Source organism: Trypanosoma melophagium, assembly GCF_022059095.1.
Source record: "Trypanosoma melophagium isolate St. Kilda chromosome Unknown ctg21segment0, whole genome shotgun sequence".
Classification (NCBI taxonomy): domain Eukaryota; phylum Euglenozoa; class Kinetoplastea; order Trypanosomatida; family Trypanosomatidae; genus Trypanosoma; species Trypanosoma melophagium.
In genome coordinates this window covers 43,039-65,881 of record NW_027125151.1, presented here as the reverse complement: position 1 = coordinate 65,881, position 22,843 = coordinate 43,039, and the positions used below count along the sequence as shown (strand labels likewise).

The 22,843-nt window shown below is 39.0% G+C and overlaps 9 protein-coding genes across 9 annotated transcripts; 8 read left to right on the top strand and 1 right to left on the bottom strand.

Annotated features, from left to right (window-relative positions):
- Window positions 1-337: 337 nt before the first annotated feature.
- LSM04_009558 (uncharacterized protein) lies at window positions 338-2,473 on the top strand (the record flags this gene model as incomplete). Its single annotated transcript, XM_067330860.1, has 1 exon — window positions 338-2,473. The coding sequence occupies one exon, from the start codon at window positions 338-340 to the stop codon at window positions 2,471-2,473; it is 2,136 nt and encodes a 711-aa protein (XP_067192052.1).
- A 343-nt stretch (window positions 2,474-2,816) lies between these two features.
- On the top strand, window positions 2,817-5,813 carry LSM04_001441 (ABC transporter-like; the record flags this gene model as incomplete). Its single annotated transcript, XM_067330859.1, has 1 exon — window positions 2,817-5,813. The coding sequence occupies one exon, from the start codon at window positions 2,817-2,819 to the stop codon at window positions 5,811-5,813; it is 2,997 nt and encodes a 998-aa protein (XP_067191894.1).
- Window positions 5,814-6,549: 736 nt separating this feature from the next.
- On the top strand, window positions 6,550-10,017 carry LSM04_001979 (Potassium channel domain; the record flags this gene model as incomplete). Its single annotated transcript, XM_067330858.1, has 1 exon — window positions 6,550-10,017. One exon carries the CDS (start codon window positions 6,550-6,552, stop codon window positions 10,015-10,017), a length of 3,468 nt encoding a protein of 1,155 aa, XP_067191906.1.
- A 712-nt stretch (window positions 10,018-10,729) lies between these two features.
- LSM04_001606 (uncharacterized protein) lies at window positions 10,730-12,085 on the top strand (the record flags this gene model as incomplete). Its single annotated transcript, XM_067330857.1, has 1 exon — window positions 10,730-12,085. The coding sequence occupies one exon, from the start codon at window positions 10,730-10,732 to the stop codon at window positions 12,083-12,085; it is 1,356 nt and encodes a 451-aa protein (XP_067191898.1).
- A 909-nt stretch (window positions 12,086-12,994) lies between these two features.
- LSM04_009166 (Small GTPase) lies at window positions 12,995-14,555 on the top strand (the record flags this gene model as incomplete). Its single annotated transcript, XM_067330856.1, has 2 exons — window positions 12,995-13,398; window positions 13,670-14,555. 2 exons carry the CDS (start codon window positions 12,995-12,997, stop codon window positions 14,553-14,555), a joined length of 1,290 nt encoding a protein of 429 aa, XP_067192043.1.
- A 441-nt stretch (window positions 14,556-14,996) lies between these two features.
- LSM04_003286 (Minichromosome loss protein Mcl1) lies at window positions 14,997-19,496 on the top strand (the record flags this gene model as incomplete). The annotated part of the gene is made up of 1 exon (XM_067330855.1): window positions 14,997-19,496. One exon carries the CDS (start codon window positions 14,997-14,999, stop codon window positions 19,494-19,496), a length of 4,500 nt encoding a protein of 1,499 aa, XP_067191923.1.
- A 678-nt stretch (window positions 19,497-20,174) lies between these two features.
- On the bottom strand, window positions 20,175-20,450 carry LSM04_002409 (uncharacterized protein; the record flags this gene model as incomplete). Its single annotated transcript, XM_067330854.1, has 1 exon — window positions 20,175-20,450. One exon carries the CDS (start codon window positions 20,448-20,450, stop codon window positions 20,175-20,177), a length of 276 nt encoding a protein of 91 aa, XP_067191909.1.
- Window positions 20,451-20,562: 112 nt separating this feature from the next.
- Window positions 20,563-21,454, top strand: LSM04_003490 (uncharacterized protein; the record flags this gene model as incomplete). The annotated part of the gene is made up of 2 exons (XM_067330853.1): window positions 20,563-20,846; window positions 20,896-21,454. The coding sequence occupies 2 exons, from the start codon at window positions 20,563-20,565 to the stop codon at window positions 21,452-21,454; spliced, it is 843 nt and encodes a 280-aa protein (XP_067191927.1).
- A 43-nt stretch (window positions 21,455-21,497) lies between these two features.
- Window positions 21,498-22,199, top strand: LSM04_008705 (uncharacterized protein; the record flags this gene model as incomplete). Its single annotated transcript, XM_067330852.1, has 2 exons — window positions 21,498-21,915; window positions 21,967-22,199. 2 exons carry the CDS (start codon window positions 21,498-21,500, stop codon window positions 22,197-22,199), a joined length of 651 nt encoding a protein of 216 aa, XP_067192034.1.
- Between the last annotated feature and the right edge of the window lie 644 nt (window positions 22,200-22,843).

Genomic DNA, 22,843 nt, shown 5'->3' with positions numbered 1-22,843 from the left:
AGAACACCATAAAAAGAAAGAAGAAGAGGAAAGAAGTTTGGTGGGGACACAAAGAGAAACAAAAGAAGATAAAAAAAAGAAGGAGATTGTTTTGGATTTTTTTTCGAGCTTAGGTGATGGACGATAGAACAAAAAGGAAAAAAGTGAAACATCTCCCAAATTGTATGTACTTCTTTTTTTTTGTTTTTTTTGATCTCTGTCGTTATTTAGATCCATTACACTCCTATTTTCTTTTGCATTTCTTTATTTTGTTCAATTATTTATTTGCTTTTTTTCTCTCTCTCTCTCTATGTATGTATGATACTTGAGAAGCACGCACGCACAAAAATAATAGAAAATGCAGAAAAATCCCCGATTAACGTCTAGAAATCTCTTCGATGATATCTTTGCAACAATTCCAGCCGATGTCGTTCTTTACACTGGACCAGCAACACTGAAGGAAAAGTATGCTTTGATGGCGGAGAAGAACTCTACCACTAACACGAGTAATAATACCAAAACAACTAATACGATTGAAGGGGAGAGAGATGATGTGATGTTACAGGAAAATGAAATGATAAGTATAGGCGAAGATGAGAGTTCTTCTTCTACTACTAATACAATGTTGATGGGAAATAAAACTGGCAAGCATGTATCGAATGCATCCTCACTCCCTGCTGTAATGGATCTTAGTGCCATGATACGACGTGCTGCAGAAACAAAATCAACACCCTTAACAGATACAATGCGATCTGAACAAGTATTAGATGTTCAGTTAGACAGTGAGGATGATGCCGTGCGGGAGGCAACGAAATACGCCTCGATGTTTGCTGAATTAAATGAGACTGAAACGAAAGAGCGAGAAATGAACAGAGACGAGGCGGGAAATACGAGTGTGCATTATAACAATTATAAAACTGGTAATATTGAAGTACAAGGAGTTGCAGAGGGCCGTAATGTTCCATATAATAATAAGACACAAACAGGAAATCGTTATTCACATCCTCAACAACAGGAAGAAGGAGAAGATCCACAACGACGACGACAACAACATGGTGATAGAACAGCACAGATGCCCCGTCGAAATTTAACAGCTGATGAACAAATTGCCATAATGCAACCGGAAGAGGATATTGAACATGAAGGACGTATTGTGTTATTCCGCCATAATAAGGGATTTGGTTTTATAACGCCCAATGTAGGAGGTCCTGATGTGTACTTTACACGTGAGAATGTGGAGTATGCATTTACACGTCGAGTACTGGAGATCTTTTATGGTGGAAATCTTCCCGAAACAGCACCTCTGAGACAGCGAATGGGAGGGAGTGATAGTAGAAAGGATAAGAATATATCTTTACTCGCCACTCCTGTCTCGGCTTCTTTCAACTCAAAGAATGAAAACAAGAAGGGGGGCAATACTACTACTACTACTACTACTACTACTACTACTGGTAATAATAGTAATAATAATAGTGATCATAGCAAGAAGCAGGAGGTATCAAGTGATAGACAAGATACAGAAAAGAACACAGGTGAAAGTAATACTGTAGTTTCTACTGTGGAACAAACACGGAACGCTGAGGATACGTCTAGTGTCACTCAAACTACATCTACCACCGCTACCAAAGAAGAATCTACTGGACCTGATGAATTAGCACAAAAAGCGGCTGCATTACTTACACCAGAAGCCGCACAGTTATTACTATTATTCTTACAAACAAGAAAGCCTACGGTATCTGTACAAGAGTCGGTAACATTTAAAGTACGATGGAATCGGGCTGGAAATCGTGCGGGTAGACGACTACGTGCGGATAACATACGTGGTACTCCAAACAACGGTTATGCATTAGCCGTTGAACAGTCATGGTTCGACCGTATCTTTCCACGTGCGCTTGGCCGTCGTTCAGAGGGGAACACCCCTAATAATAATAATAATAATAATAATAATAATAATAATAATAATAATAATAATAATAATAATAATAATAATAATAATAATAATAATAATAATAATAATCTGATATCAGCAGAGGATGAGGAGGGGATTTGTTTGCCACGTTACCGTGGGACTGTGCGAGTATATGATGCGGATGAAATGCGCGGAAACATTCGCCCGGATGAAAGCGGTATGCATGATGTAGTTTTCCACGGTGATGCCATACTATGGGATCCACAAATGGAACCTGCACGATGTCGCCCTGCAGAAGGCCTCGTGGTGCGTTACTCTATTTGTGGCAGAGATCGACATGGAAAGTACATTGCAACACTCATCACAGCCACAGATGATACCGCTTTAAGTGATGTTAACGCGGTATGGGCGAGCAGTGGCGATAAGTCAGAGGAACGTAATAGAGATCGAAAAGACGGCAGTGATGGTGTGAATAGTGCTGGTGTTGGCGGTCTGAAGGGGCGTGATGAGGAAATGGCAGGACGGAAACGTGGACGTGAAGAGGAATTGTTATTGTTAGAGGAGGATGACTATGGTATTATGTGAGAGGTACAAACAAATATACACATACTATATATATATGGGATATACGTTCCTCTGTTCCCCTGTCTGTGTGTGTATAGAAAGAGAAATATATGGTAGAAGTATTAAGTAATCATCTCTTATTTTGTTATTTCTTTACCCATCTCCCCCCTTGAAAAAAAAAACGAATTTCCTGCACAAGGTCACGTTGCTACTCATTTTTCATTTATTTTATTTGTTATTATTTTACGACCTACAAATGATATACCTCTTTTAAAAAAAAACAAGTAAAGAGTACCAAGGAATAGAGCAGGGTATAGTGGGGTGTGGAGGATTTATAAAAACAAAAAACAAAAAAAATTACGAAATGGCTTCTCTATTTAAAGGCTCTACTCTAAGTTCCTCCTCCTGCTATTCATCATTGGCAGCATTACAACATCATATACTCTGCAGTGTTGAGCATGTTCGTATGCGGGTAACTTCACCGGAGGCTGTTGTGTACGGTGTTGTGGGATTATTACTGGCGGCGGAGGGGACTCACTACACACTAAAATGGGTGTACGGGAGACGGAGGAAATTGGAAAAACAACGGCGGGAACAAAAGAAGGTGGAATCTTCTAAACAGGATACCTTAGAAGAAGAAAAAGAAAAAGAAAATGAAGAAAAGGCATCTACTGTAGAAGATTACTTCTCTAAACTAACTGGTGCGGTCCTCACAGCCCCATATATACCAACGGAAATAGCCGAAAATCGTATTGATTTGATTATTCCACTTGTTTCGATGAGTACTACTGATAGCACTACTACTACTACTTTTGGTGTAAATGGGACTATTCCAGAAGTTGTTAGGGTTCTATGGGAAAATTGTGTACGTTATAATTTAGACGAAAATGAGATTCTCACTTTACTAAAACGTGAGACACGGTCATGTGAGAGTGGGCAAAACAACGCCATTTCTGCGGCTTCTTTGGCACTATTATGGCGATTGCAGTTAGTACGATCTGTTCATGAGTCACTGATCGTACATGAAGATGTGAATCGTTGTGTTGATCAACTTAGTGATCTAGAAGAATATTCATCACGCTTTTACCAGGCTTTTATTTTTCCACTGAATGATCGCTTGGTAAAGGAAGCATTATTATCATCATCATCATCATCATTGCCAACAGTAGTAGCAGTAGCAAAAGCAACAGCCACGGCAACAATATTTATGAATTGTTGGCATTCGCTCTCTGTGGAGATGCAGCAACTGCGTCGTCGTCGTAATGCACTGCAATTACGAAATCTATGGAGTTTAGCGAAATATACGTACACTAGTGGGAAAAATCGACTAATTACCTTTACTGTTATGAGTGCACTTACGGCAATTGCTGCATGTAGTGCAAATGCTGGTCTTATTATGCGAGAATGTGTAATACAATCCCCACTCTCTACATCTTCTAGTAGTACTCTTAATGGTGGTAGTATGCCATCGTGGTGTGTGACGACGCGGAGTATTCTTTCTTTATTGATATTTGAATGGGCACGACAGATTATAACAGAGGGAATAACGCGAGTAATGCGGGATTACATTCGTGCATCGGCATCACGTCATCGTGATTACGTAAAACGACGGTTATATGAAGCACTAGCCCACACACCACTGAGTTACTTTGATACTAGTGATAATGATACACTGGATGAACTACCGTATTACGCTAATGATCTTGAGGGAGTGGATGTGCATGTGCATGTTTTCTTATCAGGTGTGATACGTGCAGTGATGATGGTTGTAGCTGCGGGTAGTGTGCTTCATAAGAGAGATCGTGCGGTGGTATTGATGACGGTTGTGGGGTGTAGAATGACAGTAAAGGCATTAACGTATTTACGGGAAGAGTATATGGTAAAGAATAACCGAGTTAATGATAATAATGATAATGATGATAATAATAGTAATAATACGGATGCGATGGATGCGGAGGAAGAAGCGAATGAAAATACTGCGGCTGATGGTATAATGTTGCATGGAATGGAAATAATTGAACATATTCACGAATTACGTCCATATGGGGTGGATACGGCATTAATGACATGGTGGATGTCATATACAGCAAAGTACTGGAATCGGCCTACTGGGATAAAACGTGTACTACGTATTTTACTCTCTACTCATCGTTTATGGGTTATAGATGGACTTATATCTATTACGAAATCGCTAATTCCATCCATTGTGGCAGAGTGTGTCTCTGAGGGATTTACCACAAGACTTGGGTCTCTCACAGAGAGCATACATGCCACACAGGAGCTGCTGGATCAAGTTTTAGATACCCAACGGGTAATTGAATTAGTATTGAATAATGCCTATAAAGCAAATGTACTGGAACGAATACTGGATTCACATCACTGGGAAGAGAAGGATGAAGATGATGTAAATGAGAATGAGGAGGATAATAAGGCTAATGGTAATAATAATAATAATAATAATAATAATAATAATAATAATAATAATAATAATAATAATAATAAGAAACGTGTTATTACTTCAAAATCCACCATTAGTGAATATCTTCTACGTAAGGATGCCGATATTGAGGTTCACGGTATACGAGCAGAGGGATTGCAGTTTCAATACCCTACAACCCCAACAGTAAACGCCTTTTTATCCCCACTCTCATTTCAGATACAATTCCAGAAAACGATAATGGGATCAGGACAAATTATTTGTGTAACTGGAGTAAGTGGATGTGGTAAGACAACACTCCTGCGTCTTCTACTTGCCTTATATACTGCGAACTCTGGAAGTCTCATGCTACAATTACGGGAAAGAAATCACAGAGAGAAATCACACATGCAGGCAGAAGAAAAAGAAGAAGAGAGTGCTAATGCACGATGGTTTCCACTTTCATCTATTCCACGTAAACTTCTCCGTTGTCGATTATTTAGTTATGTTCCACAGACTCCCACACTATTTCCTGATGCCACTATTGCCCAAAACATTTCTCTACAAAATCGTGTATCCATCACCGATACATCACTTTTACATCGTGTCCGTGCATCTGCAGAGGCGGCATGCTGTTTAGACTTTATTGATCGCTTACCACAAGGACTGTTAACACCAATCGCAGACTTTACTGGTTGGGTGGCGCCTGGTGCTGTTCGCCTTAGTGGGGGACAAGCACAGCGATTAATGCTCGCCCGGGCACTTTTTCACAGTGGCGGTGTATTGTTAATGGATGAGCCAACAGCCGCTTTAGACAGCACGTCAAAGCGAAACATAATAGCCATATGGCGAGAGCTTTTACAATCTGGTAAAGTACGGGGCATATTGTGTGTGACACATGATGCGGAAATACTGGAAGAGGCAGATTATATTGTTCGTCTCTAAAGGGATGGATGGAATTTTTTTCTTTGTTTAACGGCTATTTTGTTTTCTCTATGTTATACCCTTGGCGGGTGATAATAGTCTCCTTGTTGGAGTCTGTTCTCTCTGTGATCTTGTTGATTCTGCAGACATGCATATCGTGTTTTGAGTTATCTATATATATATATATATATATATATATATATATATATATATATATATTGCAAGTGAGTTTACTACAAGAAAACCAAAAGAAATGAAAAGAAATTGGGCCCATCAGTAAGTATTTATATAGCTTGTTTGCGTTTTATTCATTTTCTTTTATTATTTCTGTAACTACTATGATAAAATACTGTGCTTGTGGGTTCATTTTTTTTTTCGTCATTCTTCTTTTATTTACACATATGGTATTAACAATTAATTCAGATGTGGTGCTTTGTTGATTTCACCACTATGTGTATCTTTATTTACGTTTACTCTTTCTGTTCTGTATGAAATGTGATCAGTGTAATTTTGCACACCCAAGCGTTTATTTTTTATTTTTCGTTTTTTAATTGTGATTATATATGTATTTCTCTATTTTTCGCTTTCTTTCTCCCTTTGCAATTATATATATATATATATATATATATGATCAAGTAGAGAAACAGAAGAAAACACACGGTAGTTGGTTTTTTTTTTGTGCGTTTCTTCACCTGCGTGGGTTAGTTAAAAGACATTCTATACAACAGCAACAACAATAGCAGTAACAATAACAATAATGCTTGGGAACACACCAACCACACGTGGGCCGGTATTTCCCACAGAAGGCGTTAATGAGAAATTATTGAATGAAGTCACTGATCTCACCGCACCGGGGCACTATAAGTTTATTGCGCAGTATGCCCCACACATGCGTTACTGGAGAGATCGTGATAGATCGCAGAAACGACTCACACGACGACTAAAGGCGGTTGTGAATGATGGAGAAGAAGAGGAAAGTGATGATGATGGTTGTCGATTTAGTCGTATGTGTTCCTGTCTATTTCCATCGTTAAGATCAGGCGAGAAAAAGGAGTATAATAAAAAAGAGGCACTTGGGTTTGCTACAACTTCAGGGGCGAAGCGATTTTTTCAAAGTATTATATGGGAACAGCCCATGTTGGCTATGTGTGTTTGGGCTTTTCTTTTTGTGTGTGAAACAGCTATGGTGGTACTTTATGTTTTACAAACAACTCGTACATTTGATGTATCATGGATGCATTACAGTGAAAGGAATTTTTCCTGGTTTGCCTACGTTCAAACAGTTCTTTCAATAGTATTACTATCTCAGCTCTTTTTTGCCTATTCTGTTTCGGTATATACGATTGCAGTTGTGCTCTTAACATCTGGTTATCAAATTGTAACCTTTCTTGTGGCCTTCTTTGCTGAATTACGATGGGTGAGTCGAATGTATGTTCCTTTATTCCTCCGTTGTTGGCCAATGCGACAGTACTTTTTATTTCTATTAGATGCTGTTGCTATGTTGAGACCAAGAAATCATAAACTTGATGTGATTCGACTTTCTGCTGGTCCACTTACGTACTTTCTTGCTGTTTTCTTTACAACTGGCTGTATATTTCATATTCATCAGTTATTTCGTGGTCAACATGTGAATATTGGTGTAGCCATGTATTGGCTTATGGTAACGATATCAACGGTTGGATTTGGCGATGTTGTACCATATGGTCCAGATGGTCGTGTTATTGCGATTGTTATTATATTTTTCTTTATGGCAAAAATGCCTTCATGGATTATGTTAGTTATTTCAACAATGAAACTATTAAATAAATTTCCCAGTTATAGCGGCAGAAGACGCCATATTATTGTATATGGGCATGTAAAGTATGAAGAAGCGATTGCACTGTTAGAAGAAGTCTTTGTAGTTTATCCAATGAAGTCGGTATGTTTTTGTAATAATAATTATACCCCAGATGTTAAGGCAATTGGTAGAAATCCACGATATAGACTACGAAGTACTTTTCTAGAAATTCGTGTATTAGATCAACGAACACTATTACGATTAAAAGTACGTGAAGCTGCGGCTATTATTATATTTCCCTCATCTGGTGGATCCACTACCACACGAGATGATGATGTTATGTTATCATCAGTTATATTTCAAAGACATGCACCACAAGTACAACAATTTCTACGTTTGAGATTTGGTCTTCATGTAAGATTATTACGAGAACGTAATAAAACTGTAATTGATCAACAAATGAAGACTATAATGGCAACAGCACTTTTACTTCCAGGTGTTGTACCATTTCTTGTAAACCTTGTAAATACTTCTTCCTCACATGGAACCTCATCTCCAACACTTTGGAAAAAAAGTGAACAAGATAATTGGAAAGAGTTATATGAATATAGTAGACGTAATGTATTTGGAACACATCCCGTTCCCTGGTACTTTGTTCATATTCCACTTTCACGTGTAATTCGGTTAATGAAAATACATGATATACTTATTGTGGGCGTGGAAGAGGGTGCACGTAGATTAATGCGATTGGATCTTGAATATTTACTAGAAGCCGAAGACACTTTGCTCTTCTTACATGAACGGGGAACCAATACAATAGAACGTGCATTAGTGGCATTAGAACCATGTGAAAATGGTAATAATTATAGTCATAATAATACTAATAATAGTAATAGTGGTCGGGATGGTGTGGAACCCTTCTTATCCGGAGATGCAGGAATACGAAAAACTTTTCATGCTGTAAATACATATCTTTCTCCAGGTGCTTCTCAACAGGATTTATTTGAGTTTGGTATGGACGCCGCCGACTCGGATGACGATAATGGGAAAATATTTTATCCATTTAACAGAAGTTTTGATTTGAACGATGCGGAGATGGAAGGGATTGGACATGATGAAAGTCCTGGGAAATTCAATTCTTCTAGAATGGAAACACAGAAAATAAGAAGAAAAGGAAAAAAATATTCACCCCAATTGGATCATGTGAGAGAATTACGAGAAAAACTTTTAAGTCAATCGTTTGTGAATAAAAATCCATGTGGTGTTCCATTAAGTGAACTTCCATTAGGTGGATCACTTTCCGTATTACGTGATCTACTACGATGTCATAGTTGTATACTCTCAGATAATAATAGTATAGATCAACCAATAGGAAGACTTGAACAACAAATAAATGATATTCTTACCCATGTAGCACATGAATATTTACATGGATATGGAGCTTCAGATGACCCGGAGTATTTTCTATATATAGATCAAGTGGCAGCTTTTAAGAAACCACCTTTGCAGTCACTTTATGATACGTATCTTAATAAATCTGTTTCACGGTTTGAGTTAGTTCAAATGATGCGTTGTATACAGGCCATTCATGACAATTCACGTCTAACGGTGCTTACGGTACAGGAATTAAGTTATGATTTTCTTCAATGGTGGAATAGAGCCTTTGGTCATCCACTGCGGTATATTCGTGGTTTGAGTACATTAGAGACTCATTTGGATTATGCCCTTTCAAAGGGTGGTGGTATTACCAAAGTTCGTGGTTTATTACTATACAGTTCTCAACTCGGTACATGGGACTTTGATGATGTTCCACTCATAACGGTAGAAAATAACATTCGCGCCCTACTGGAATGGGCCTCGCTCCGGCAAAGAAGAGACAATAACGGCGAATCTACAGAACTTTCAACGTCAACAGAGCAGAATTTAGTGGTGGAATTACAATCTTTTAAGTCTTGTGTATATGTTACTCCACACCACAAAGATGAGGAATGGCGTCGTCGTGGAGAAGAACAGTTTCAATACTCCTTGGCTTTTATGATGGGCCGTTGTTTCTCTACAAATATGCTGCACACAATCTTTATTCACGCCCAGCGGGATCATCGCATTATGCAATTCTTTGAAATGGTCCTGTGTCTCCGCACACAAACCGATCTCTTTGATGTGAATGCCTGGTGTAATTCCCGGCAAACCTCCCCAACACTATTTAAAGTCTGTGGGAATCAATTACTGCACTTTCAGACATTTGGCGATGCCTTTGCGTTTCTCCTCGCCCGCCGGTCGTGGGTGGCGATTGGTGTATTTCGTCAATTCCCGCAATCGGAAGCGGTGCAGGGAACGCCGCGGTATTTTATTACGAATCCTTCATTAGATATGCCACTTCGACCAGATGATGTGATGTATGCATTGGTGGCCACAGGGGCAACGAGTGACGCGCATAATACTTATTAATAATGATCATCAAAAACAATATTAAGAGAGAGAGAGAAAATGATAAGAAGAAGAAGGGCTTTCTTTTTAATTGGTTGATGATGATGTTGGGTGTGTGGAGGGGGAAATTAATAGTAAAGGAAAGAGAAGGATGATAATGTGTGTTCGTAATAAGGAAAGGAATTGAATAATGAAAAAGGAACGTCATGAGTGCGAGAGTGCGCGTGTAAAGGATATATATATATATATATATATATATATATATATATATAATGAATGGTGTTTGCTAGGATACTCTTATTCTTGCCTTTGTCTTTTTCCCCATTTCCATGTACTTTATTTTGAATTCCATTACTATGGTCTATTTCTTCTCTCTCTCTCTCTCTCTCTCTCTATATATATATATATATATATATATATATATATATATATATATATATATATATATATATATATTACCACAGAAGAGAATGAATAAAGTAAAACAAACAAAATAGAATAAAACAAAACACATAGACAATCAAACAGCGAAGCACGTCAAGTAACACTTCATTACCCACACTGCGTGTTTATCCTTTGATACTTACTCTATCAGTTTATCGTCTTCTCATTCACAAGGAGAAATAAAGATAAATAGTCTATTTCTATCTCTCTTTCTATTTCTCTCATTATTATTATTATTATTATTATTATTATTTCAAAAAAAAAAAACCCGTAATATTTACATAGTTAGATGTCAAAAGGAGTTTCACCGTGTAGTACTATACCACCACACCCGTACGGTGCGGATGTCAAACGTACACGTTCGTCTGCCCAAACAAGAACATCAGCAATAATGAAAAGAACTCCATTATTTCGATCAACTACATACAATCTGCCTACAGGAGAATCTGAGAATGTGTGTTGTATAACGAATCATAATAAGAGTGTTTCCACTGAAGATAGTAATAATAATAATAATAATAATAATAATAATAATAATAATAATAATAATAATAATACTTGTAGGTATTACACTTCACAAGAGCATCCATGGTGGCGGTGCAGTCATAGCAATAGTAATAGTAATAATAGTAGTAGTAATTATTATTACTGGAATGGTACATTCATGCAGCCAGACACTATTCTTAGTAGTGCAGTACCGCCTAGTACCATATCATCCCTATTACCGCATGGCTTTCGAACTGTATGTACGCCCCAATCACACCTAAATGTTGATACTGGTAATAATAGTAATAATGATAGGGACTCTTATTATTATTATTATTATTCTCATAGTGATCCCTGTCGTCCGGAAGAGCGAATGTTCTGGCCCACACATAGTGATATAAGTGAGAAGAAGAATGGAGAAACTTCACCGGCGTGGTATGAATTGGGGTGTGAGTCTACACAACCGGTGAGTCTTCTGCAGCTGTATAATATTGTGGAAACATCAACGACCCCGGTGGGGGAAATGACAGAGTGGGATCTAAAAGCGAAAAGATGCACAGATAATAAAGAGCATAGTAATAGTGATAAGAATACAGATATTAAAGAGCATATGGATAATAAAGAGCATAGTAATATTGAAAAGAATACAGATATTAAAGAGCATATGGATAATAAAGAGCATAGTAATATTGAAAAGAATACAGATATTAAAGAGCATATGGATAATAAAGAGCATAGTAATATTGAAAAGAATACAGATATTAAAGAGCATATGGATAATAAAGAGCATAGTAATAGTGATAAGAATATGGATCATAATAATAATGAGAATACCGATGATAATAAAGAAACTACATCTGTGCATCTCAGTACAGAGACGAAATGTCCAACACCACCAACACCGACGTTTCCACTACAAACTTCAGAATCAAACTTCACATCTACACCCACATCCAGCAATGGAGTACATGCGGGAACATCAATAAGAGAACAAACAACCGCGATGAGTACAGTAGAAACACGAGATTTAGTTCAAACACCACCCACATCTTCGTTATATGAAGATGCACGTGGGATTACACTTGAACGGCTTATGCGGGCTGTGCGATCAGCACGAGAACGGGCAAAACAACAACGACGACAAGATCGATATGAATAGAGTATTAAAGATAGAGAGAGAAATATATATATATATATACAGAGAGAGAGAGAGAGAGATAATGGTATTATTATTGTAGGGTTTAACAGCAGTTTTTTACGGGAATGCAGAGAAGATCTATTGAGGGGTGGGAAAAAAAGATTACCGTTGATTATCCCTGAAGTTGTGTTTGAACTTTTTAATAAAGGAAATAAGAAAGAAAAAAGAAAAAAACGTTTGCTTCTGTATTTTACTTCTCCGCTTTTCTAAATCTTTTTTCCTGTTTTAATCCTATTTGTCACTGCTTGGTTTGCTTGCGTGATATTGAATACTATCTATATATTTCTTAGTTATTTATTGTTCCCCCTTTTTTCTTTTTTTTTTGTTTTTCTGTTGTATTAAATGATTTTATCCAGCAGACAAAGATATATTTATTAAAGGATATTGTCATCATTAACAACACCCCCATACACAATTCTTCACTTATTTTTCTACAAGAGAGTGTGATTAAGTGAAGTATAGAACTGCTATACATTTTTCATACCCTTTGAGTTTCACGTGGATGAGAGTGCCAGAGTAAACATAAAACAGTGAGGAGGATAGAAAGTAAAAAAGAGTGAACTGATGAAAAAGCTATTTTTGAAGTTATCAAAGAAACGTGAGAAATATATATATATATCTTTTTTAATAAAAAAACAAGAAGGTCCACCCTACACAAGTAAAATGTAAGGAATAACTACTTCCACAGAACGTGAAAATAATATTGATAGAGATAATTCTATATAAAGTGTAGTAAAGGTGATACTACTAATACTACTATTAATACTAATACTACTACTTATTCAGATTCTCCTATATCTATGCCTATTGACAATTCCAGTGAAGAAAACACTTCTGCTTATTATTAACGTCAACAATGCGAGAGTTATTATGGAAGATGTTAGCGAAGTTGATGTATTTCTCGAAAAACATCATTTATCACAGTACAAGTATGTATTACGTGCAGAAGGCTATGAAGATCATGATGATCTCTGTATACTTGTCTATAGCAGGGGAAATAGTGATATGTTTTGCAAACTAGTACCAAAGTCTGGTCATCGCACTAAACTAGAGCGACTACTCCACACAATAGCACAACAATCAAGAGCATCATCCTCAACTTCAGTAGCGGTCGTCGCATGGGAGAAAAGAAAACAAAAAGAATCACTTTTATCTAATGAAATAATAAATTCTCCTGATGTGAAGACCGCTACTGAAGTTGAGGATGATGCTCTTGGTTGTTGTGATAAATTACTTTCAGTTAAGTGTGTACATCAGACTTTACAGTCAGATAGGTCCTCTTCTGTTGGGGTAAGTGTATCGGAAGTGTGTTTTGGTAGTGTGGATGGGGTGGATTTCGTTTCCCCAACATCTCCACCGAGTAATGATGTGGTAAATGAGGGAAGTCATGATCGAAATTCCATCCCAAATAATACTAATACTAATAATAATAATAATAATAATAATAATAATAATAATAATAATAATAATAATAATAATAATAATGGGGGTTACCACACAACACTCAATTCTCTTACATCCTCTACACTCCCCGACCATCATAAGACACCACAATCATTCTCATTATTTATCATCATCATTATTATCGCAACCACCACCAGAAATAGTATTAAAAATTCTTGTAGTGGGTCAACGGGGATGTGGTAAGACTAGTTTTATTGAGCGTTTTGTACATGGTTCCTTCTCAAAAACCACACGTGTAACTCTTGGGGCGGATTTCTCTGAAAAACGCATGGAATTTAATTCTCTAGTGCTGCGTTTGCAATTTTGGGATGTTTCTGGGCAGGAATACTCCACAACAGTCACACGTGCGTATTATAAAAACAGTTGTGCCGCTATTGTTATGTATGATGCGAAAGATCATGACTCACTTGAAAAGGCTGCGGAATGGAAGGCGGATATTGACTCAAAATTTACGTTTCCTAATATTCCATTACCTATTCCAAGTATTCTTACTGGAAATAAGTACGATTACTATAGTTCCTATCGTATGTCTTTTTCAAATTACACGCATGAGTCAAAATCTATAATGCATGGTACAAATGATACTATGTTATCAGAGAACAATATGACGGCTACGTCATCATTGACTGGAAATGAGAAACCAGTATTAAACTTTCCTCAAGAAATTCAAGAGTTTTGTAATAGGCATCATTTTGTAGGACATTTCTTTGCTTCTGCGAAAAAAGGTTATGGAATTCTTAACGCAATGGAGTTTCTTGTTACCGCCGTAGATAAAATGGCTCCTTTTAGCTTCACACTAGACGAACACCAAAACCGTTTGTTAAACTTTTCTTGTCCTGACAATTCTATGAGGAGTATTCAAGTACCAAGGGGAAGGTCAATATCATCATCATCATCATCGTTAGCAAGAGGTACTAGAGTAAGACTGCAGCCGGAGGTGAAGAAGAGAACGTGTTGTATTAACTAATATTGTTCTATTTATCTCTCCCTCTCTCTCTTTTTTCTTTTTAAATACTTTCTGCCTTTAATCCCTTTTTTTTACTTTTTGCATGGGATTTGGTGCGCTTCCTTTAATCTTTGAAGAGAACGATACGACAAGAGAATGAAGTTTTTCTTCTTTCGTTTATATTTTTATTTTGCCCCTTAAAAAAATTGTCTGCGTATCTTTCGCTCTTCCAGTGGGAGAGTTTCGAAAGAAAAAGAAAAGAATTATTTCGGAGTTTCCCCCACCCCTTCCCTTTTTTTAAACTGTTTGTCTTTACTCTTCAAAAACTCACTCTCTATTTCTCTAGTGAATATCCCCTCCTATTTTTCTGTTTATATATATATATATATATATATATAACTCTCTTTCTTTTTCTTTCTTTCCATCAAAAGTACCATTTTCTTTCTCTGTGTGTGTGAACAGATGCCCCAAAACGAAGAAGAACACCAACCACAACAACCACAACAAGCAGAAGAAGAGCAACAACAACAATTAAATCCTCAGCAACAACGTCAAGCACATCCTGCCGGCGCGACTCGTGTGGTTTTGGATGGATCTCACATCTTAACAGGCGGCTCTGACGGTGTTGTGGCGCTTTATCCCCTGCGGCGGTGGCCAACGTGTGCGCAGTTGTGGGCGCGGCAGTGTCACAATGGCGTTGTTACTTCACTTGTACTCAACAGTGCGTTGGGATTAGCGGTTTCCTGCGGCCGTGATGGAAATGTTGTATTGCATGAGAATATACACGCCGAGTCCACCGCACGTGTTATTTGCCGCGTGACCGGAGAAGTGCGATCGTTATTGTTTGATGCGGTGCGGCGTCGTGTATTCATCGCCGGTGATTCACTGCGATGTCTGCAGATGTTATCAAGCGGCTGTGATGTGCAGACTATACCGTTGTGTGTACCACATCCCATTATTGCACTCGCACTATCACCGTGTGGGAATTTACTGGCGATGGCATCTGCTAGCGGGGCTGTGGGGGTGGTGGGAACGGCTCAGCCTAATAATAATAATAATAATAATAATAATAATAATAATAATAATAATAATAATAATAATAATAATAATAATAATAATAATAGTACACCATTACTACAAGGAGAAAAAGGAGAAAAGGAAGAGTCTGTGGAGCGATGGAAGAATGTAAAGTTTACATTTCCCAATATTCTTTCTCCAACAGCACGAAGAGATGATACTGCGGCATATCGTCTCTGTTGGTGCCGTACAGGTACGGGTGCATTATTTCTATTTGTGCCTGGACTCGCAGAGGCGCGGATATTACGATTTGATACGGCTACAACAACACCGTATATACATCGTATGCGGCATGTGGGGAGTGTGGATAGTTTCGGTATGAATGATCTTCTCAGTGTGGTGTGTTATCCACTTACTGCACATATGCTCTGTGTGGTACTTATCGCCGCTTCCGGAGTTGTTGTTACAAAAGTGGATGATCGAAAGTGGAGTGTAACGCGGCTGCAGGGACAAGCCTTTAACGCTATAACAGATGCCTATGTGGACATAAACAGTGGAGATGTGGCGGTAAGTACACAGAATGGTGTAGTGACGTATTTACGCCGTGAGGCTCCTAAAGTTATGACGGTACGTAAACCCGAGGGAACAGATGAGAATGGACATACCAATAACAATAATAATAATAATAATAATAATAATAATAATAATAATAATAATAATAATAATAATAATAATGGTAAGAGTAATGGTAGTAATACGGCGACGATCATAGAGAGTCAAACAACAAATGGAGTGAAGAAAAAGATGAGACATGAGGTGGAAGCACATGCGATTGATGATAGTGATAGTAATAGCGGAAATAGAAGTAAAGAACAGAAAAAGAAGAACAATAAGTTAAAGAAGAGGAGTCATGGCGAGAATGATGGGGATGACGTATCCTCTTCCTCATCTTCGTTATCAGGATCCTTCTCATCTGCTTCAGATGTAAAGGAAGATCTGCAACAGTTAGTACAAGACCTTAAGCGCAATAATCCAGAGTATAGAGACGATGATGATGAGGAACGACCATCACGATGGCGACAACAGGATCCAAAAGAAGTAGTAAGATTTGTAGAGAAAACACAACGTATACAACGTTCTGTCTTTCTCGATGACGAAGCGGAAGAGTCATCGGATGAGGGCAGTGATGAGGAAGACTATAATGATAATGCAGGTGCTGAAGAGGACAGTAATGAGAGATACAAACACCATAGAGGAAGAAATGATGATGGTTATGATGATAATGATATTGCATCTGTGGCCGTCACAGATACAGGTGCTTCATTATCTTCATCTCAACAACCTCTTTGCAATGATCTAACGCGTACTACAGCCCCTGCAGTTATTGATTACTCTTTTCAAATCGGAGCAACACCTGTGGGAGATGAAGGAAGCTGTTATTTAGCCTATAACTCTGTTGGTTTTATTCATTGTACATCTGATGGTACTACTATTCATTTTCATGATATGTCTCTACAATCCGTGCGTGTACTAGAGCGTGGTACTATATTAATGGCAGCATTAAGTCCAGTAGGAGCTGCCTTTGTACTTGGACAGGAATCTGAAATGGACAGTATTGACGATGCCCCATCTCTTACACTTTACTACCGTACATTTGTTGCTATTGGTGCTCAATCTGAGTGGCGAGTAAGATTACACCCGGGTGAGTTAGTACGATGTTTGACATGTGGTATTCGCTATACAGCAGTTGCTACGAGCCGTTATCTTCGTATTTTTTCCCTTTCCGGACTTGAATTAGCCGTACTAAGTCTATTTCCCCGCATTGTAGCCATGGTGGGTACAAATAGCAGTAAAATCATGCACTCCTTTAAAGCCGATTTCGATCCCTTAGCAATATGTTATCTCACTAATGGTGGAGAATTAATGTTACAAGTCCTGGACGTTGGTGCCCGTTCAGTAGTTGTGTCTGCCGTTACTGTTCCTCTCACAACACACGAAGACGGCGGTGTAAATCACAATCATCAATCCCAATCACAACAACAACAACATCAATTACAATGGATGGGATGGTCCGAAGATGGACCGCTGCATATTGCCGATACCGCGGGTGTTTTACGCATGTTTACACTCAATTGGGGTGGGAGTTGGGTGCCGGTGTTTGATCCACGCATTCTTACCGATCAAACATATAATTTATGGATTTGGGGTGTAAATGATGAGACACTCCTCGCCTACCGGTCAAGTAAGAATGACCCGCCGTATCCCGCCGCCGTTGCCAGTGCTCTCCCAACGGAACACGTACGACTGTTTCTCCCTCTCACCCGCAGTGGAACAGAGCGGGAGATGATCACATGGGATCACTTATTGAGAAGAGAAGTGCGTACAGATGAGGTGAAGCGACGGAGTACGTGTTATACACCTGTTATCGCCAAGCATGATGCACTACATGATAAAAAGATTATGGAGTTATTCCGTAATGCATTAAAGGAACAACAAACAACACGGGCTCTGGATCTCGCCACGTATCTTGAATTACGTGATAATATTGAGGTTTGTGCGAAAGAGGCTAACGCACAGGGACACAGACAACTTGTACAAAAATTACTTTCACTATTAGAGGTTCGTGTAAAGGCGAAGAAGAAACGTCGATGTGCTCTTCCTCTTGAAGGCTCTATTGTTAGTGAGCGTGAACGGGATTTACTCCTGCGAAAACTCTTAACAAAAGAAAAAAATACTTCAACCACTACTACCACGCCCAACGACAATAATAATAATAATAATAATAATAATAATAATAATAATAATAATAATAATAATAATAATAATAATAATAATAATAATAATAATAATCCTAATGGTAATGATTTTGCTCCTGGAAGGAATAATGATAGTACTGGAGTTGCTAATATACAGTCTACACTAAAAGAAGCAGAAGACAAGACTCTTTCTACAGTAGCAACAACAACAACAAAAACAACAACAACCGGAGTTCCAAGTCCTTCAAGACGACATATTACTTTTACAGATCAACAGGAGATAACGCCGGTGAAGGGAACTAATGAAGTTGCTATAACACCTACAAGAAGTAATGGCGGAGGGAGTAGCAGTTACTGCAGCACAAATTCTCTTAGTCCAGTTCCTCCTGCGAAACCACTAAATCCATTTAAAAAGGCTATTGGAAATGAAAATCGAAGTGTAAGTTCAACTCCAGAAGAGAAACCACAGAATCCATTTAACAGGTCTGCGAAAACAACGATGATGACACTAACAAATACAGTACCACGAGAATCTTCTAACAAAAGTTCATCCAATTCCTTTCTCCTTGGTGATTCACAGTCTTCCATGGTAGTTGACGTGGATGAAGTGGAACCCCAATCTTTACCAAAACAACAACAACAACAACAACAACAACAACAGAAACCACAAGGATCTGTCTCAAGTCCTTCTAAACGTCTTGTTACTATTAAAGCCGTTTCACCTGAACCAGAGTCTATTTGTATCAAGCGAGTCTCACCGCCTGTTCGCGTATCGGTAGAGTCTCCACGCTCTAATATACCGCCTCCACGTACTCCAACTCCTCCTCGTACGCCTACTCGTCTGAATACAACCGTAAATCGTTTTTGGCCAAAAGCTCAACCTGTAGTACCGGCTGAAACTCTTGTAGCAGAAGAAGAATCCGTAGCGGTAGATCCCTTTGTTGATCAGCAGGAAAGTAATGGTGATACTGCCCCCGTCTCACTTGACTCACTGTTATTGTTGGATGTTGGACACGAAACATCGCAGACGGGTGTACCGCGTAGTGCCTCATTTGGTGAAGCACTACGTAAACGTTACCGTGAAGAAGAAGAAGAGGAAGAGGAAGATGGAAATGGTACCGGTGATGGTGAAAATAATGGAAACGAGAATGTGTTACGCAAGTTGTTAATTCCAAAGATTGCATTTTAGGAGGCTAATAGGGTAAGAGGAAGAATAAAAGAAAAAAGAAAGAGAAGTAATGCATGATAAACAAAGTAAAAACCATAGAGAATAAAGTAGCTAAGGAGTTAAATGGGAAAAACAAAGAAAAAAGGAAATATAAAAACACAGAGTAATTGCCTTAGTAGCAGCAATTGCAAACAGTGATGGTGATAATAGCAGAAGTAGCAGAGAGAAGAATAAATATCAAAAAAAAAAAAATGAAAGAGAAAAAAAAATACATGCATAAAGTTTAACCATAGAAGAACTGAGTCACTGACATATATTTTTACTTATAAATAAGATATATATATATATATATATATATAGAGAGAGAGAGAGAGAGAGAGAGAGAGTTTGTCTGTGTTTTGTGTTGTGGTCTATTTGAAGAGGGATTTTTCGTCTATTGCCCAAATTCTCTTTTTATATATATATAGACACCCACTGTTTAAGACACGGACAATAAAAAAAAAAAGTTTGAGGGAGGGAGAGGGATAAAGATCAAAAAAAAAAAATGCACAGAAATGCAAAGGGGGTACGTTATTACTAATGATGCCTTTTTGTTATCTTCTTCTTTTTCGTTAATGAATTTTTTTGTTTTATTGTGCGCCTAAATAGTTTTTTTTTCTTTTCCTTTCTTATTTCTATTTTTTTTTCGTAAAAACATTACTAGTGCTGCAGCAGTAAGAGCAATAGTGTCATTAAAGGGGCTTGGGGAAAATTCGTGTGAGGAATAGAAAATAGTAGCAAAAATAGGGGTCTTGCTAAACCTTTGTTCAACTGCTGCTTGTACATATTTTTTATAGTGCTCATTAAACTCATCAGTGATGATAGTTGCGGCTTCGTCAAACGCCTTGGAACATCTGAAATTCGTGTTGGTTGAGTTGTTGACGAAAAAGTACCATTACAGGATGCGTCACAAATCGCATCACTTAATGTTGCCATTGAAAAGAGTCATCGGGATGGATCTAGTGGAAACCCCCATAATAATAAAAATAGTGAAGAAGAAAACAACAGTAGTAATAACTCGTCTGCCCATATAGTAGCTACGAGTGCAATGGAAAGTAGTAAAGAAGTGGTAGATTTCAGGAGATATGCGGTTACTATTCCATCTTCTACGGAGATGCTGGATGTTCGCCGCACGCCTCACGCACTTGGACTACGAAGTGACGTAGCACTACTGCTTGTGTATATTGGCGAGGGAATGACTGTGGCAGAACCCTTTCCCCCTATGACTGCCTCTCCACTGCGAACAAAGCCGCAGGACCTGCAGGTGATGAATACCGAAGATGACACAGACGAGGATCCAGACGAGTCTTATGTGTCGCATGAGATTGGTTGGTTCCATTTCTTCTTCGCCCCGCGAGGGTGAGCCGCTGGTGTTAATTAGTGATCCCTTCACGGCCGTCGCTGAGAGCGATGCGGTACCGGCCACACAGCCGTTGTGTGCGTCGTGTGGGGCGTTGATATCCCACAGCGAGGCACTGCGTGTGTCGGTGGACCGCCACTACCGCCCGGGCCGCATGCGGCAGGATTTTATGGAAGTTTGCATGGAGAAACTCGGCGGTGGGGCGATCCCGCGCTGGCAAACACGATACGTAAGCATCTCCGAAAAATCACTGGATTGGTTTGCGGAGAAGCCGCGGCCGGGGGTGAAGTGCCGCATTCATGGCCATCGCTATATTGTGCGGGATGGGGCGTGTGAAGTGCGGGCACTGCTGGAGAATGTGGATGCCTCACACAATCCACACTGCGGTGATCGTAATTTATTTCACTTTGTCGTGGAGTTTCGTGAGCCGCAGCGGACGTATTGGTTTCGCGTCACAACACCGCAGCGGCGGGCCGAAGTTTTCGCATTTCTGCACGCCTGCATTAAACTTGCAGCCCATCGTGCCCGCCGTTGCGAAACCCACGCGTGTGGAAAAGTCGAGCCGATACATTTCTCGTAGTGCGGCACAATTGGGTGAAGTGCATGCGGGGAATCGACTCGATATGGATATCCTGCAGGAACGCATACAGAACCAACAACGCGAACTCGCAGAGTTGACACAGGAACAACCACCCAACACAGAAGAGGAAGAAGAAAAAGAAAAGAAAGAAGAGAAACGAACAACAACACTGCAGGATGCCCTCGCCGCACAAGCACATGTACTGCAGGGATCACGGGCAGAATTGAATACATATGAGGCGGAAACGCAACACGCACAGGAGCGACCCGCCATAGCAGAGGAACTTCTCGCAGATGAGATGGAGTTGTTGCAGACACAGCGGCTTGAGATGGGAGATGAAATACACAAAGTGAATATGCTTAAAAGTTACGCTATGCAGCAGTGTGATACCTTGGAGAAACGTATTGCAGAACTACGCAAACGCGCTGCCGCGTTACAGGAAGAAGAAAGTGCCATATTTCGTAAATGGCAGGCCTTTGAAGAGCGACATCGATAATCGCGGCATCAACAAGACGATGGAAAACTACACACTCGACTGTACTCTTTCTCTGAAGATGGCGTTGGTGTTTCATGTGGAAGTCCGCAGCTGTCAACGGAATTCACAGCAGCCGCAGCCGCACAGATGGAATTAAGTCGAAGTACACCATCACGTCAGTTGAATATCAATAGTCATGAGAGTCAAACACCCTTGCAGTCGCCTCAGCGTCCCTTACAGTACTCCACAAGCCGTGAACGAACCCCATAAAGGAGTAGCGAAGGAAACGAACCAACAAAAAAAAAAAAAAGGAGCCTGATGATATCGGTAGTAGAAGCGTGTGTTAATGATATGATATACCGTACTTATTTTCTCTTTTTCTTTCTGTACTTATTTATTTATTTCTTAAAAAGAAAACAAGCGAAATTCAATTTGCTATTCTTTTATCGCATAACAAACAAAAGAAAAAAAAGCAAAGTTACCTTTTTTTTCTTCCCATTGTTATTATCATTATCACCTGTGCGTTTTTATGCCTGTAGAGTGATATATTCTCCGATTGCCTCTAAATATTTCCTTTTTTTTTTATCGTATTCTTTTATTACCCGAAATTCTCTCCCTGCAAACATTCTTTCGACTTGTAAGAAACCATGTTTAACTTTTTCTTTTCTTCTCGAGGAATAAGGAATATATCTTGATGAGTGGCAATATTGTGAGTATTTATATTTGTTTTTTTGCCTACAAGACGTGACCATTGAGGGGATATCCTTATTTCCTGCTTTCGAGTTGCGAGCTTTCGTTACTCTTGTATTCTTTTCCATTATCTATGTCCTTCCTTTTCCTTTTCTTAACTCTCTCCCCCTTCGCAAATGTACCTCTCTCCCTCACGGTCAAACCTCATGGGAGAGAGAAAGAAA